General features: G+C 39.0%; 3 protein-coding genes across 3 annotated transcripts; 2 read left to right on the top strand and 1 right to left on the bottom strand.

Moving 5' to 3' along the window:
- The first annotated feature begins 314 nt into the window (after window positions 1-314).
- On the top strand, window positions 315-4,672 carry ccdc43 (coiled-coil domain containing 43). Its single transcript, XM_020632638.3, has 5 exons — window positions 315-520; window positions 1,584-1,677; window positions 2,295-2,430; window positions 2,619-2,674; window positions 3,821-4,672. Exons 1-5 carry the CDS (start codon window positions 347-349, stop codon window positions 4,006-4,008), a joined length of 648 nt encoding a protein of 215 aa, XP_020488294.1. The 5' UTR covers window positions 315-346; the 3' UTR covers window positions 4,009-4,672.
- A 732-nt stretch (window positions 4,673-5,404) lies between these two features.
- On the bottom strand, window positions 5,405-8,812 carry moto (minamoto). The gene is made up of 4 exons (XM_029277104.2): window positions 7,453-8,812; window positions 7,040-7,174; window positions 6,167-6,344; window positions 5,405-6,089 (listed from the first exon to the last, which is right to left on the bottom strand). Exons 1-4 carry the CDS (start codon window positions 8,680-8,682, stop codon window positions 5,905-5,907), a joined length of 1,728 nt encoding a protein of 575 aa, XP_029132937.2. The 5' UTR covers window positions 8,683-8,812; the 3' UTR covers window positions 5,405-5,904.
- A 3,682-nt stretch (window positions 8,813-12,494) lies between these two features.
- Window positions 12,495-14,787, top strand: fzd2 (frizzled class receptor 2). Its single transcript, XM_020632637.3, has one exon. It carries the CDS (start codon window positions 12,696-12,698, stop codon window positions 14,328-14,330), a length of 1,635 nt encoding a protein of 544 aa, XP_020488293.1. The 5' UTR covers window positions 12,495-12,695; the 3' UTR covers window positions 14,331-14,787.
- The last annotated feature ends 2,811 nt before the right edge of the window (window positions 14,788-17,598 follow it).

Raw genomic sequence — 17,598 nt, 5'->3', positions numbered from 1 at the left:
AACTGTTTGGCGTTTTAAAAAAAAAAAAAGATAAACTCTGGCACAATTCACATGACCTGTCCTACCTGGGCAAATAAGAGCACCTTGTCTCCTTTTTTGGATTTGTATGTTGAACACGTTTTAACAGTGTGTAAAAGTGCATTGACTGTTGTTTTAATTGTGCACATTTGCTTATAACAATTGATAGCAAACATGATTCAGTTTACCTGGACCTCGCATGTTCTCTCGCCGTTCGCGCGGAAAACAAACCAGCGCTGATTATCCGTAGTTTTTTTTATATTTTTTTTACCACAGGCAATGATAATGGACAAGCCCGTGCGCCACCGAAGGACCCCAAAGGGCCAAGATGGCTGCGCCCGTGACAGACGCCGGGGAGTTTGAAAGCTGGCTAAATGATCGTCTGGACTCCCTGGATGTGGACCGTGAGGTGTATGGGGTGTACATTTTAGGGGTCTTGGAAGAAGAGGAGAGCGACGAGGAAAAAGAAGACGCGCTTCAAGGAATATTATCCGCATTTCTGGTGAATATCTAAAGCGGCATGCCACGTTCTGCTACCGAGCCTGTGTTTTTCTTTTTTTCCTCTCTCTCTCTCTTATACATGTGTTGCTGTCTGTCCGAAACGTAACAAGTGACAGCACTCATGTAAAGCTGTTATATTTGCAGCTATACAACAACGTTTAATGCGGCATTGTTTTTTTGTTTTTTTAACCACTAAGGTCCAGATAAAAGTTGTTATCCATTTTTACAAATGATCTACACTTGATGGAACTATAAGCTTCTTATTATTGATATGCTTGTGTAATTGCTAGTTGTTTAAGTGTTGTTTATGCTAAGAAGAACCACAAAGTCGTCACAGCATATTTAAAACCATTTGTGTTTTTAGGATAAGTAGTTACCGACCTGTACAACATGTCCATATTCTGTATATTATCTGTAATTTAGTATAGCATGCTCACTGCACCTTGATCTGTATATTATAATCTGAAGAATATACTTATATTTATAGCATTTATTTATATTTATAGCATCCCATTAATCCAGCCATATATACCCAACAATTCACTTTTATTTTTTAGTCTACATCTGTAAATTTTGTGATTACTTGTGCATTCTTGCACTTTCTGCTTATTTGCACTTCTGGTGAGAGATGCCAAACCTCATTTTGTTACTCTATACTTGTATATGTGTAATGACAATAAAGTTGAATCTCATATCATCTTTCATCTCATAAGCAGTCAATAAAAAAATAAGATTTGGAAGACTCTTTAAGTTTAACAGTAGTTGATCGTCTATTAGGTTAACAGAAAATGACAGGTACTGTCACAGAACGATTATAAACAAAAACCGTTTATATTCTGTGGTGAACATATCAAATAAGGGGATCTCAGCAACACCTTGTGTATCTCTTGTTAACTGTGAATGAAAACAAGTGGGAGCTCATATGTTACGCAGCCAACAAAACCTGACGCATCTGTGTTGATGCATCAACATCAATAACCATTTTTTATGTAAAGGTCATTTAAGTCACAGGACAAAAAGTGTCTTGTTACTTTTGTGTAACTGTCATTTTCATATTTGTGCAGGATGAGGAATCAGTAGCCGACATCTGCCAACAGATCATCAAACAGTGGACAGAGCACCGCAGCCGGTCGGCAGCGAAAAAAGATGCTGATGATGGTATTTGTCTAACTTTGATTTATTCACGTTCCCAAATCTCATGAAAATGGAAGCTTTTTTTCGATTACAGCTACTTCTGGGGAACAACCAAACTTGCATAAAAAGTTATTTAGTCATTTGTGTAAGAGAGCCGGCAGTGCTCATCAACTCATTTAAGTCTCGACTAAACAGAAAAGACAGCTTGCTCTGAAGTCTGTCGCCAGTACCAGGTAAACATACAGAGGAATTAGATCTTTGAGTTTATAAATGTTTGCTTAAAGTTTGGAGCAGAGTGCGAGACACTTTTGTCTCGGAGAGAGATTAACATTTTCTAAAAAAAAAAAAAAGATAAATAAACAAAAAAGTTTCTGAGACTTCAGAGTGTTTTATCTGGTCTGCAGTAGTGCTAATGCCACTCTGTTACTTGTCAGTGTTCATCCTGGAAAGAGATAGTGAGACTGTTTACTGTGTACATAACCATAAGGATGTGTATACTGTCTGGATCCTCAGGCTTAGCTGGGAATCAGGACGGCTCCGTTTGTTAGTATATATTCATATGGAGACTGAAAAGTAGGTTGTGGAAGTTGAGGTACTTTTTTTTTTTAAATTTAAACTTTGCTCTTTTTTCTTTTCTGTAGCTGAGGTACAGGCCATCGCCAGTATGATAGAAAAACAAGCCCAGATTGTGGTGAAACACAAGGAGGTGTCAGAGGAGTCCAAGAAAAGGAAAGAAGCCCTCCTTGCCCAATATGCTACTGTAACAGACGACGAGGAATATCCTTGAGTTTGCTTTTTGTCATGAAACTAATGCTACGGTCCTGGTTTCAACTCAGTTAACAATTTTTCTTTGACCATGCAGAAAGTCTGTACGTGTATATTTAATTTGGTCTCACTCCAGTATTTGTTCTCCCTCTTAACATTTATTTATCCTTGAAGATGTGTTTGTTCCTTGACTAAAGCACTGAAGCTGAGGAAGAGGAGCCGACAAGTGGAAATAACTTTCCCACAAATGAGAAATGTATCCTTTCCAAAGTGGTTTTCATATCAGAAGCTTTTTTTAAAATGTGTTATTCAATTCCACCGAGCTTTATTCATAGAGCAACCTGAAAACATGCAGCCCGAAGTGCTTCACAAAAGAACAGAGAGTGAAAGAAATAGATTAAAAAAACAAAAATGGAATGTAATCAAATGATTTAATCAGAATCCGCTTTATTGGCCATGTATGCTTACACAAATACACACACACACACAAGGAATTTTGTCTTTGGTGAACTGTGCTCTCAATGTACAAAGTATAACATTAAATATGAACATAACTAAGAAAAGAATAATATATACAAGACTAAGAAAGACATTAGTGCAATGGTGAGTAGTGCAAAAATGCTGAGATGAGATTACCTCATGTATATTAACCATCTGTTACATAATCACATGTACTATCAGAGTGTTACAGTATTTACATTAAAAGTGTGCATGTGCATGAAAAGGACAATATTACAGTATATTCATGATTAGGTCATTGAACATAAAATGTTTTAAATAGTGTTTGTACATTGACAGTGGGTGATGGTAACGGTACTTCACAGCAACAGGTCTGACACTCTGTGACTGTTTAGCGTTCATCAGAGTGACAGCCTGGGGGAAGAAACTGTTCTTACGTCTTGTCGTTTTGGCGTACAGTGATCTGTAAGGCCTACCATAGGGGAGGAGTTTGAACAGTTTGTGTCTGGGGTGTGAGGAGTCTGCAGTGACCGGTATAAGTCCTGGATCATGGAGGGCAGGTCGACATCAATTTATTTTTTCTGCAGGATACAAATAATAATAATAAAAAAAAGAAGATATAAATGAAATTAAGAAAATAAATAACGTCTATACAACAGGGGAGAACATTTCAGAAAATGAATAACACACAAAATAAAATAACGAGATATAAGAAAAGTGAAAATCTGTAAAAGCTGTAAAATCACTCCAACTTAAAAGTGGAGTTACTTAAGATTTTTCTTTTCTTGTTAGGACTCTGGCTGCGGATTTACTGTTACATATTACAATATAAAGAGATAAGGGAGTATTTGTTAAATACTGAATACATAATACATTGTTTCTGAAATGATATTTAACAGATTACTTTCCCTTCCAAAGAGTTGTCCTTGACTCAAAGTGTCAGCCCTCTTTAAGAACACCAATGTGGAAGAGGTCCTGAACAGACAGAAGCAAAAGCGGGACCAGGCACGAGAAGATTCTCAGAAGAAGAAAGAGACGGACAAGATGCAGCGGGAGAAGGACAAACTAGCCAAACAAGACAGGAAAGAGAAGGAGAAGAAACGTACACAGAAAGGTGAACGCAAAAGATAAAACCAAAAGAAAGGACACTTTGTTTGGAAGAGTTGTTTTTTTTTTTTTTTAAGACAAAAAAGTAAAACAGCTATTGCCTCTTTCTATCTAAAAGTCATTGGCATCTTCAGTGTGTTAATTTGTCTTCATCTGAACCTCTTAATTACTTTTAGGAACGTCATGAAATGGATCAAAATACTAGATGTTGTGCAGGTTAAATTTTCAGATTTTTTCTGTTTTGGATACTGATATGTGCAGAAATGTTATAAATGATTTCTTGGATTAAAGCGCATAATGCCTGTAATAGTGTGAATCTTAAGACGTATATCCAATAAGTTTTATTTTTTTCTTTAAGAACGAGTAACAAAATTAAGCTTCAAACACCTTAATCAAGAATCCATTTGATAACGGTAAAATAGTTTGAGAAGCAGCTCAGTCCAGAGTTACTACTTTGCTCTGAGCCACTATCTCCCTCATGCCTTTGATTTTTGCACAACTTTTACTTGGAGACAAATGTATTCCCTCAATTGCTCTGCACTTGTAGGTTGAAGTTCTACAGTTTACACATTTCCTCTGTTAGAACAAAAGAGCCGTTGCTCAATCGTACCTCAAAACATGTACCACAATTGAAACATTTATAATGAGGTTCATCATCTTTTTAAATGAATAAAAAGCATTTCAGCAAGTTGGATTTACTTTATTTTTATATGTATCTGTTACAGAACAAGTAACCAGAAAAAAAAAACATGAACAGTAAAATGAATGAACCACACAACTCATATTTAGAAAACATAGTCAGGAGTAATGTTCATGAATAAGTCTACAGGCTGTTGCTTCTAGACAAATGTTGTTTCACCTTTTTTTTCTCGTATAAAGGTCTTTAGCCAACAAACTGTCCCACCTATACTGGTATTTGATTGCACCATCTGAAAATAATTTGATGGTCTGTGTGATTAATCAATTTAAATTTAAAATACTAAACTTTTAAAATTTCAGTGTCAATAGTTACAGCTACAACTTCTGACAAATTAGAAGATAAACCAGTGTTGTCTTGAATGTTGAGTAAACACAGAAAAAATATTTTATAATTTAGCATATTATATTAAACTACTGATACAGCACAAGTCCTCAAAGACTAAAACTGGATCCACAGAAAATGGCTTTAAATTTAGCTATGCTACATTTCACTGATCAGAATGACGTTAACTTTAAATGTTTGGAATGGATATATGATCCAAATACATTTTAAAACACTGAACTTGTATTAGTATTCGAGTATCAATGAATTGAGTATAAGTTAAAACTTCACCAGAATGCATATAAATAATGTTTTGTTATTTTTGATTACATCATGTTAAGGTTGCATAGGAAAACTGAAGTTGAATAAAATGGAACATTTGTAGTTAACATTGTAATATTTAGCACGTTAATTTAAGACTGTTGCCCTTATGATTAAACTAATGTTTGGGAAATACCCTGTAACTAATGTTCCATCACATTCCAACAAATAAGTATAACAAGAAGAATTCACTGAAATCTCATAAATAAAATCATAAATAGTGCCTTTAAATACAACGATGCTGGAGAGAACTCACAAGAATTTAGAACTGACACTAATTGTATGAAATGAAGTTAAGATACAGCAGGATAATTACATTTCATGCAATTCCTTCACAAGAAAACGTAGCCAGTTCCTGAGCCCTAAAAAGTGTGGCCATCATCAAGCTTCAAATTGCTCATGTCATATTCTGCAGTGATTGCAGTGTTGCAGGTAAAAATGTTACAATAGACTTGCAGGTAGGGAGCATTTTTCACATCCCTTTGCTGCCTATGGGCAATTTATAATTATTGTGTAAAGGTATGGTTTTAATTTATATTCAGATCTTAACTCATGCTAAATGCTAGGAAAGGCTTATCCTAAAAAGAGTAGCCCTCTAATGGAGAGGGGCTCCTCCTTGAGTGTGGGGGCTCTTGGGAGGCAGTCTTCTCCTGCCCCTTGACAGGTTTTGGGAGTGTCATCTGGTGAGCACACCACAGGGCTGTACGGAGCTTCCTTGTGGTTGCAGCAAGGTCTTTCAGTGCAAAAACCAACAACAGAGTATCTATAATAGAAAAACGAGTCAGTATCAGTAATGTTTGAGAGAGGATTACACAAGCCGGCCATTGCAAAACAAATTACCTCTGTCCTCTGTGAAATGAGCTCTCTGACGCTGGTGTTTAGACATGTTGTCAATCTCCTCTTTGCGTCTGGCTTGGGTTATGGAAATTGCCATATTATGCCTGTTTAGTGCTGTGTGAATGTTGGTATGGAGGGGAATGTTGTGCAGACACTCCATTCGATCCAGAAGACTTGTCACCTGTAAAGCATCAACATTATAAATCTTCACATTCCCCATCAACACACAAACACGCACAGAAAGTTGATTTATAAATAAAGGTACACCGATAGGCATGTGACCGGAATCTGCCGATTTTCAGCCTGCTCAGCCCTGACCACCAGTGTCCTCACAAGTATAGCCAATTTCATGCCGTGGGCACAGCAACACCAACACTAACAGACTGCCACACACAACAAGCTGGCAGTGAATACATGAAGTTCTCATCAGCAGAGGAGAAAAAGGGTTGACATACAGTCGTATAAAGACACATTGTTTCCCTGCACTTACAAAAAAAGTTCAAAAATAATTAGTTTTAGCTGTTTATTATAGTGCTTTAAAGAATGAAAATCGGAATCAGCCAAAAATCTGTATCGGTCAGACCAGGTGAAAATCACAATCGGCCAAAGAAATTGCAATTGGTGCAACTCTATTTATAAACAAAGATTAAAGATTTAAAGATTAACTTTCTTTATTAAGATTCATCATATGTTAGTATATATTTTATTCACGATCCAACCATGGGTTAATCAAACAAACCTCAAGTAGAATGAAATGAGGTGATATAGCTTATTCTGTGCAAAATGAAACCACAAAAACATGACTGAATTTATCATGGCTGTTCTGACAAAATTCACCTGTAGATGGCAGTATGGCAGCAGTAACTACTGACTCACCCTTGCTTGTTCTCTCATGTTTTTAACAATAAGGTGGTCAACTCTTGTAGGGTTCTGTGGAGTTTTGGGTATGTTGGTGTTGATCATTGCTGCAGTCTTCTTCCCATGGAATGTCATGGAAAGGATGGCCTGTATCTGAAAAAGAAAAGAGACAAGCCAGAAAACTAAGTGACACTTGCATTATACCAAAAATGAAAGGACATTATAATTTGCAGAGATCATCTTAAACATAGATTTCATGATAGAATGTAAATAGGTCATGCATAACTGATTAGATATGTATCTTGCCTGTCCAAATTCACTGACTGGTTGATCCTACACAGTGAATCAATGTAGTGCATGTGTGTGTTTGAGAAATATCACTAATGGTTATCTTTTAACTAAAAAACAAAACCAGATATCAAAAAGCACACCTGCTCTCTTTCCTTTTCCAAACACTTCCACTGCTCATAGCACTCATCCAGGTAGAAGTTAAGCTGGAACACAGGTCCTCCTTGATTCATCACTATTGAAGAAGGCATGCCATGATAAGTGCTCTCCCCTCTGTGGCTCATCACGTCACTGACATAGGAGTTGAAAGCTGCAGACTCACTGGTTGACACCATATCACCCACGTCCATGCCAGGAACAGCTCTTCCGTAGGGCTGTGTGGATCTTGAGCTGAAGTTGGAGGAGTTGATGGTAACACTCGGCATCCTTCTAGGGTCATTTACAGGACATGAGAAAGGCAAGAGCTGCTGTGTATTCCCTGCACTGAAGATGTTGCTTTCATCATCTAGTCTCTTAAACTGCATGTTCCCCATGGGGTCAAAATACAGGTTTTTTGAGAGGCCTCGCTTCTCATCTCCCCTCATGTCAGTGTTGGATTGAAGTCTTGCTGGGTCGCCTTCACCTAGAAAACTAGAGATAAGCATCCTCTTCTTTTCCTCCTGCATTGGTGGCTTGATCTTTCCCTGTATCTTAGCTTGCAGGAATTGCTGCTTTGTAAACTGTTTCATGCCTATGTTGGGGTTTGAAGCATTTTGTCTGTGCATGGTCATCTTGTTCTGATATCGGTTTGGGTAGTTTAACGATACAAAGGGTGGTTTTGGTTGCTCGAAGAAGTCTGTGTTCTGAGGGCTAAAACCAGGTAGATCAAGATAAGCATGATGGTTAAATGTTTGGTTATGTGCTCCTCCATTTCTTTCTATCTGCTCGGTCCCAAATTTTCTCCCAAGTTGCTTTTGGATCTGCACTCGAGAAGTAGTTTGTGGTGACATGTCAGATGGGGAGATTTTGTATTGTTCACCCATACTGTCATCAAAGTTCATGGCCACTGTCTGCCTGTGCATGTTTGGAATGTCACCAAGAAACAAGCTATCGTTCTCACCAGCGATGAATGACTGCAAACTGTAGACCAGTTGGTTAATGTCTTGTGGGATGTACTGATCATTACTGATGGGCTTTGCACGGCTGTGGTTCAATTGGTCTTCATAATGAGGATGAAAACCAGTGGGGCTTTTTTCATTTTCAGATTTCAGGACATTACTCAGATCAGCGTAATGATTCATAAGCGGACCATTGCCCCTGTCGTTGTCAGGTGACGTGTAGTCATGTTTTCTTTGTTGTATCTGAGAGAGGTAGGCATTTCTAACATCCAGCATTGGTCGACCTGATGGCACTTTCTGAGGATGGGTGTAGGTGTCTCTGTCTCCATTGGGCAAATTAAAATGCCATTGTTGAAAAAACTCCTCTAAATCAATGTTGACAGACTGTCCCTGTGTTTTACTTAAAGCCTCAGAGGATACATAGTTTGTAGGAAAAATTTGGTTCTGTTGTGTTTTTGCCCCTGATTGAGAACACTCCAGAAGTTCTTCAGTCAGTGGAGACCAGTGGGGATTACATGTAGGAAGGCTCCTAAAAGAAGAATCAAGAATTTTCATAAATGTTTATCTACAGAAAACAAAGGTTCTTAAAAGAAAGTTCAAAGTTATTATTATCTTGTTTTTTTTAAATAAATAATAAAATAGTCAGATCCAGCCAAAACCTTAAAGGAAAAAATTTAAACCTTGACATACCCATCACTGAAGTAGCTGATCTGTGAATCTGCTTCATCCAAAATATTTGAGACAAGACGCTGTAGACCAGTCTCCCCTTCACAATCAGTATAATCTGAAGGTTTCCTTTAATGGCAAGAAAACACATTATTATCTTGATTTTACTTTTGATGATTGTTTGTTTTGTCATCATACATGGAACATTTAACTACCACCAAATACCACAATAAAAAAAAAAACGAATTCCACTTTGATCAGAGAAAATAAATACAGTGCATAGATGCATAATCCCAGTTGTCCAGAACATACTGTAGTTACAAATTAATACCTGCTTTTGATGTTGCTCTGGGCATAATTGATAAGGCCATAGGGATCATCATGAGCACTTTGAGACCTGGGCATAATGGATGATTTAACATGTTCCTGTATTGAGACACTGGGGTGTGAAACAATAGGCGATGCCAAGGTACCGTTGTTTGCAACCCCTCCACTTAAACTAGCCTGAAAAAGAAGAAACAAAATTAGTGTGAGGCTTACTACTAGCTTACTGATTTTTTTTAGTTTATTTGCAGGTTATCAATCAGCAAGTACATTATGAAGGTGCACTAGACTTAATATAACATAATTTGAGCATTGGGGAAATTATCAAGGAGAATTATCAATCTATCTGCTCGGTCCCAAATTTTCTCCCAAGTTGCTTTTGGATCTGCACTCTACTGAAGTAGTTTGTGGTGACATGTCAGATGGGGAGATTTTGAATTGTTCACCCACACTGTCATCAAAGTTCATGGCCACTGTCTGCCTGTGCATGTTAGGAATGTCACCAAGACACAAGCTATCATTGGAGGAAATTATCAAGGAGGATTATCGATGAAGATAATTATTTGTTCAAGTCTCAAAGACGATTCAGTACGTTTCTGCTATTCTGTCAGAATTAAGCAACTCAAGAGGATACGTCTTTTTTAATGATTCAGCAGTTATCAACCATTTCTTTCTCAAGGTTTGTTAAACCTTAACAAATGTCTAAAGCATGCGGCCCCCCCATCAACCCTCAACTTGGCCCTCAAATCAATTTTTACATATCAATTAATTGGAAACATGAAGAAAACATGACAAAATCTGCCATGAAATCATGAAAAACAGAACTATGTCCATAATAATATTTGATCACTGGTATATGTTGAGTTAAATTTGAGACATAATTGACTGTAATCGTTTTTTGTATGCTACAATTTGGCCCTCTGGCAGTGAGAATTAAATGAATGTGGCCCTTGCTGTGAACTAAGTTGCCCATTCCTGCTATAGGCAAAAAAAAAAAATGTTACTTTACTTTATACTTTATGTCAGACCCATAAGTCCATACAGCTATAAAAAAAAAGCACATATATATATATATATATATATACAGGACATTAGCAAAGGGGTATCATCACTACATGTGATTACAACACAAAGAGACATTTATACCTGTGTTTCCAGAAGCATGAGGAATACCTTGTGTCTCTACGTCAGTCACTTACCTGACGCTGGAGAGTGGGAAAGAGTGAATATGCAGATGTGCTCTGATGTCTGTCGAAAGCCATTCTGAACTCCCTCAAACTTTCTTTACTCCATCAATGTTAGTGGACTGGCAAAAAACAAAAAAAACAGGTTATACATTGTTAATATTTGATATAACAACCCGTTAAGTTTCTGAAATGAATATCAGCTCTTATTTCAAACCAAGCACACCAACTAGCTAAATTAGCCGTTAAGGTTAGTTGACTAAACTAGCAGTTTATCTTGGTTTATCTGGATTTAACTTTCGAATTTATTAAAAGTGATATCTTGTCGGTGAAATATGGCTAACTTCGCCGAAAAAAAACACAAGTTTTAGGAATAAAACACGGAACTCACCGTTTGAAGGTAAGAAAACTGGGGGGAAACTTTCGGAGCTCTTCTTCACGTTATCGCTCTCGTGCCCCCCTCCCCACCTCCTCTCTCCTCCACCCGAAATACGCTCGATGTTGCCCTCGCGACCTGAGCGGACATTGGATGAGCTCGATGACTTTGATCCAATCAACGTCAAGCAGAATGTTAAGGCGCATAGCAACCATAGCAACAAGTGTTAGAATCTGCCCCGATCTGCCCCATATTTTATTCTTCATAATACATGATGTCCACCTTACATTAAAATTTGCCAAGACAATAACAACATAATAATAATAATAATAATAATAATAATAATAATAATAATAATACATATAGGCTAATACATATATCTTAAGTAGGCTAATTATTTTATAATTTACTTTTTTCTTTATACATTTCACATGGAAGTATTTGTAATGATGCCTGTTTCATTAGCCGTTGAATTGTTATGATACCTTAATTATTATTATTATTTTAATGTGCCTAGCTATCTATCCAATTCAGACGGCATCATTTGGGCAAAGTAGCCGGATGGGTTGCTCTCATGAATTCCGCTTTTTTTTATTTCAGTTTAACTGAATATTTAATTTTAATTTAAAATTAATTTCAATTAAATAGTTATCTACTAATTACATTGTACCATATGGTATCCAAATACGACATATATCAATTAAAAATTTTGATTGTAAAATTGTTGGGTAGAAATGAACATGGTATGGAATGTGTAGTTTACTAGGTTGTAAAGATTACCACATCCTCTTGAAAATCTGTTTTTTTTGGCCGCGCAATCCAGCTGTGGAGTCGAGGTAGACAATATTATTAGAAAATACGACCAAACAAAAATGAAACTCCTTTCAAAATAAAAGTATCCATTTTTTTCTTCAAGTTTAAAGTGTAAAAGTTAATTGCCTCTTATTAAAATGTGATCATATAGGCCTACCGTCAACTTGTGATTGTGAATATTTTTCTTCATGGATCCCATAGCCGACATATTGTGGACTGGATGGATCAATGCAACTTATTTTCCAATAATGTTTTGTTATCATCATTTTTTATATGTGTATATTCGCATTTTTTTTTTATATTTCTTATTATATTTAATTGTGCACTGTGTGTTTCTTTTGTTGGCAGTCAATGTCAATTTCTCAGCTGTGGGATGAGTAAAGGAGTATCTTATCTTATTATCATTTCAAACAGAAGAAAGTGGGGCTTTAGTTTAAGTAGCCTGTAGTTTTAAGTAACACAACTTTTGGTCAGAATCTAAATGATGAAATAAAAAATATAGCCTATACAAAAATACAATCTTCAGAGGGTAGAGAAAACTTTTGTAACGAAAGTTACAAAAGAAAAATAAAAAATAATAATAATAATAATACATGCTGCTGGTTACTTTGCAAAAAAATAAATAAAAGAAATTCATGTTCGTCGATAGGCGTTTTATTTTGGAGATTTTCCAGGAAGCTAAATGTCTTATTATAGCTGCCTTGACAATAGTGGGGGAGTCGGAGTTGAGGAAAAGAAAGAAGTCAGCCAGCAGTCTTCAATGCTGGGATCAAGGACTAAGAGGGCTGCGGACAGATCTTTACCTCCAGAATTTCTCTACTTTTTATTCCCCTTGCTCGAGACTTTGTTGCTGAACTGATGATAAGTGATTACGCGAGTTACTGCAAGTTAATCGGACTAAAGTTGTTTTTGCAAAACTTGGGAAGATGATTTTTTGCAAGCCGTTGTATGTTACCCTCCTGCTGCCTCTGCTGGTATCATCCCAGTATCAAGGAGACAACGGAATAGTAACTCCAGAGCATGGATTTTGTCAACCGATTACAATCCCCCTGTGCACTGACATAGCGTATAACCAAACAATCATGCCAAATTTAGTGGGCCATTACAACCAGGAGGACGCAGGGCTCGAGGTGCACCAATTTTACCCTCTTGTAAAGGTACAGTGCTCGCCGGAGTTGAAATTCTTCCTGTGCTCGATGTATGCCCCTGTGTGCACAGTCCTGGAGAAAGCCATCCCCCCCTGCAGATCCACCTGTGAGAGGGCCAAGCAGGGTTGCGAGGCTCTCATGAACAAATTTGGCTTTCAATGGCCTGATCGACTCCGCTGCGAGAATTTCCCTGTGCTGGGGGACGGAATCTGTGTGGGCCAAAACGATTCCTCTTCTGTCACTATCCCCCCCATCATGGTTGTGCCCAGGACCCAGGATCTCTCCTTGGTTCAAACAAATGAAAGGTCTTTCCGTTGCCCCCCTGTTCTCAGAGTACCACCATACTTGAATTATAGATTCTTGGAGGAAAAGGATTGCGCAGCTCCCTGTGATCCAACAAGGAGCGGTGGGAACATGTTTTTCAGTTTGAAAGAAATTCATTTCTCCCGCATATGGATTCTGGTCTGGTCCGTGATTTGCTGTGCATCTACATTATTTACAGTGACCACTTATTTAGTGGATATGCAGCGCTTCAGATACCCAGAAAGGCCTATCATCTTTCTGTCTGGCTGCTACACTATGGTCTCCATAGCCTACATTGCTGGCTACTTCCTAGGAGACAAAGTGGTGTGTAACGACAGCTTCAGTCCAGATAGCTACAAAACTATTGTCCAAGGCACCAAAAAAGAAGGTTGCACCATCCTTTTCATGATGCTCTATTTCTTCAGCATGGCCAGCTCCATCTGGTGGGTCATCCTCTCTCTCACCTGGTTCCTGGCTGCAGGTATGAAGTGGGGCCATGAGGCTATCGAGGCCAACTCTCAGTATTTTCACCTGGCAGCCTGGGCGGTACCCGCCATCAAGACCATCAGCATCCTGGCCATCGGGCAGATTGAGGGTGATGTGCTCAGTGGTGTTTGCTTTGTCAGTCTCAGTAACCTGGACCCTCTACGAGGCTTTGTGTTGGCCCCCCTCTTCATTTACCTCTTCATTGGGACCTCTTTCCTTTTAGCAGGATTTGTGTCATTATTCCGAATTCGCACCATCATGAAACACGACGGCACAAAAACGGAGAAGCTGGAGCGCCTGATGGTTCGGATTGGTGTGTTCAGTGTGCTCTACACTGTCCCTGCCACTATTGTTATCGCCTGCTTCTTCTATGAGCAGGCCTTCCGCCCGCACTGGGAGCGCAGCTGGGTCAGCCATAACTGCAGAAGCCTGGCCATCCCCTGCCCTCTGCAGACCGGGCCACGCATGACCCCAGACTTCACTGTCTACATGATCAAGTACCTGATGACTCTGATAGTGGGTATCACCTCCGGTTTTTGGATCTGGTCTGGAAAGACTTTACAATCCTGGCACAAGTTCTATGCAAGGCTGACCAACAGCAAACAAGGAGAGACCACTGTATAGGATAAAAGGGATGTGTAAATGTTGATTGGACTAGCTTGTTTATTATTACCTGTTTGTCATGCGGTAGGTAAGTAGTTATAGGTTCTGTCAGAATTGTTGTATTTCCCTCAGCTTTATAGCCCCACATGCATGCCAAGCTGAGGGTCAGGCTTCATCAGAAGGGCAAGATGGACAAACAAAGACTGAATTTGACTGTCTGAGCAAAAAAACAAGCATGGCTATGGATGCCATGTGCCAAAATGCTCTCCTCCCCCTCTCTGGCTCTTTTCTTAAAGCCATAAGAAACTCAAAAGGGAGAGATCATCCAGCTAAGAAACATCAGAGAGCAAGACAAATGAGCGGTAGAAGGATGGACATTTATCTCTCTAAAGATTTCACAAGAGAGATTGTAAATAGTCCTTGTAAAAACATGAAATTATATATTTGTATTTAAAGAAATTAAATACTTCTCTTCTTATCTACCAGTGTAATCACTTTATTTTTCCATTGCAATAATGCCACAAACAGAAGACCTGTTTCTTTTTTTCTTTTTTTTTTTATGAATGGCATTATTTATGGATTAAAAAATGCCTGTTTGATGATTTCACAGAAGCTTTCTCAAGATAGCCCATTGTCACTCCCCTTTTACCAAAAAGATGCTAACGTTTACCATTACAAATTATAAATTGAATGATTAATGCTTACTCCCTGGATCAAAAAAACTATGTTGATTTTTTTCTGCAATATTTCAACTTTCCCAAGGTCCACTATATCCTTTACTGATTGACTGGAGGAATGTCTTGAGTTATTTTCTTTGATAAGAGATCCAGCCATGATGTTTTCTCAAAGTGTTAATTGTTGTGTAACACTTGAACATCTGTTGCCTCAACATTAAAACATTATCGGAATTCTAAATGGAAATTAGCTTCTTACACAAGACTGTAGCTCTGTGGGGAAATGGAAGGATTGTGTTTTTAAGAAGACACACCTCTTATGTGAACCAAACTTGTAAATGTACTCTGAAATATTTCACATCTTCCTGTTTTGTGACTAAGAATCTGGTGCCTGCCTGCAAGAATGTGTCTGAGGGCTTCCTCACACATGAACACTTGCATCACTGTAGAGTGCTAAACAAAACAAGAAAACCTTCCTTTGCCCGTTATTGTAGGGAGGGCTCGGTTAAACCAACAGGAATCATCTGCTGAGAGAAGTCAGTGCTGATGTATAGGTGTGAAAATGTTCCTGCACGCCTGTTTGGTCGGGGGAAACCAAGGGTGTTCAGATTTGCTGTCGTGTTACTTCTCTGGAGCCACTGTGCTCCGTGCCAAGTTGGAATCCCCCAAGCCGTGCATGGCTGAAACTCAACCTTGTCTGCGGTGATGTCATCAAGTAGATGGGTGTGTTGGAGAAAGTTGATCCTCTTGCCTTGAAGCAGAGACTTTGGGCTAGAAACAGGCGTTAGAGACTGCATGCTCTCACAGTCCTGCAGAGGTTTAATTACTGCAATAGGTTGTAAGGATAGGGATTACGGTGGAATTACTGAGATGAGAGATGAGAACAGATTTTTTTATTTCATGAGCTGTTGAAAAAATGTAGTTTTCTTGTATCTGTATTTGGGTTTACATAAAGAACATTTTAATAACAGACAGGTCAGAATGATTAAAGGTAGAAACAGATACTCCAAGGTGGGCGGGGGGGGGGGGCATAAATCCTCCCTCAAACACCCCCTCTGCCTCCCTCCTCCTCTCTGTGTTCAGTCGAATGGGGGGAATGCGGGTGAGTCAGTGGAGCGGCGCTGGGCCTTTGCCTAGTGACAGACAGTCTCCTGTGTGCTGCTCACTTCAAAGCGCCGCTGAAACCTGACTATCTCCTTGTAAACAGTGCCGCCTGGCCCGAAGGCCCACTTCCTGCGCTTTACTCGACTTAATGGTTGGCTTGTTTGGCTTTGCACTGAAGCAGGGAAGCGAAAAAGAGTGAGAGGATGAAGAGAAGCGGTATGGGGTGGGGTGCGGGGTGGTAAAGGGAGTGAGATTGTTTTACGGTTTAGGGGAGGAGGGGTTTGGAGAGCATGATGGAAAATTCAGTATTATGTGGTTGCTATTGTCTCTCGCCAGGGGCCAACAACAAAGTGGAGCTCAAAAGGAGAAATGAGAAGAGACGTGACTGATTTTTGTGAATATTTCAGCTAAAACTTTGAATCTCAGATTGTCAAAACTAAACAGAATCAGATGTTGTGCGTCTGACTTTCTTCCAAGAAGAAAACGTTTTCCACAATTAATTCTTTCCCTGTTAAATCTTGTAGTGTGTTACACTTCCCATCTGGAGACCTTTAACACAGATTTTACCTCTTAAAAAGCAGTGCACTGTTGGAGAAGGCGTTCAGGTTTACTATGTGACAGTCCTACTATGTCAAACTGTTCATATTAACTGTGCAGGAGGTGATAGCTTTCTAATGGATTCTGCTGTCTTTAATGTTGGTGCCCAGTTTTGTGGTGGCAGCTGTCTCCCGTGTTGTTGATCTCACATCTTAAATCTAGCATGCAGTCATTTCCTGCTTGCTTGAAGGCAAGAAAGGACAAGCCAGGGATCTGGGGTAAGACAGGAAGAATGCTCCTCTAGTTGATATCATGATGTCGCTGTTATAGAAGAAAGCCTTGGCATGTCAGAAAAGGAACATGTTTGTAGTCATAAGCTCCGGAGTTCTTACTGTTACTACAGAGTTGCAGTTAAAGATATTTGTAAATGTACCATTAAGTTCTTTAGCTTAATAGGAATCCTATCAGGCCTTTGAACAGTCTGCAAAACACACAAAGGAAATCAGAAAAGGAGCAAAATGGGGGGGGGGGGGGGGGGGGGTTGAGAAAGCAGGAAAAAAAACCCAGACATGTAGTGAGCCTGTTTCTCATCTAATCTTGGCACACGCTCAAGAAGAACTCACAGTCTGAAGGCTAACACTAGATTACTTGCAGTCATATATTATCCTAACCATAGGAGAGCAGCGGACACTTTCCAGCACTCCTTCTATATCTATCTGTCTCACCCTCCCTTGAAATCTCAACAGGAAGTGCAATATGTTCTTTCTCCTCCTCTCATTGCTCTCCGCTGTGAGTGGGATGGAGTGTAACAAGTTGGCAGGAGACTCGACGTTTGAATGTGCATTTCAGTTTCTGACTTTGATTCCAGGCCTGCAGTCATAAATTCTGCTGCTGACAGTCTCCACGAGGTGTCCAGCTCTGTCCATTCATCTTCTGTCCACCGAAGCACTTTTTGTTTTGTTATGTCACACAGT

The sequence above is a fragment of the Labrus bergylta genome, chromosome 16, assembly GCF_963930695.1.
Source record: "Labrus bergylta chromosome 16, fLabBer1.1, whole genome shotgun sequence".
NCBI classification, from domain to species: Eukaryota; Metazoa; Chordata; class Actinopteri; order Labriformes; family Labridae; genus Labrus; species Labrus bergylta.
The sequence above is the reverse complement of the archived record's forward strand: the minus strand, read 5'-3'. Positions and strand labels throughout refer to the sequence as shown.

Coding starts and splice junctions, on each gene's coding strand:
- ccdc43 (XM_020632638.3), top strand. CDS start 347: ATGGCTGCGCCCGTGACAGACGCCGGGGAGTTTGAAAGCTGGCTAAAT. Junction 521..1,583: donor GAATATTATCCGCATTTCTG/GTGAATATCTAA, acceptor ATATTTGTGCAG/GATGAGGAATCAGTAGCCGA. Junction 1,678..2,294: donor GAAAAAAGATGCTGATGATG/GTATTTGTCTAA, acceptor TCTTTTCTGTAG/CTGAGGTACAGGCCATCGCC.
- moto (XM_029277104.2), bottom strand. CDS start 8,682: ATGCTGGATGTTAGAAATGCCTACCTCTCTCAGATACAACAAAGAAAA. Junction 7,175..7,452: donor TGGAAAAGGAAAGAGAGCAG/GTGTGCTTTTTG, acceptor TTTCTTTTTCAG/ATACAGGCCATCCTTTCCAT. Junction 6,345..7,039: donor ACATGAGAGAACAAGCAAGG/GTGAGTCAGTAG, acceptor GATGCTTTACAG/GTGACAAGTCTTCTGGATCG.
- fzd2 (XM_020632637.3), top strand. CDS start 12,696: ATGATTTTTTGCAAGCCGTTGTATGTTACCCTCCTGCTGCCTCTGCTG.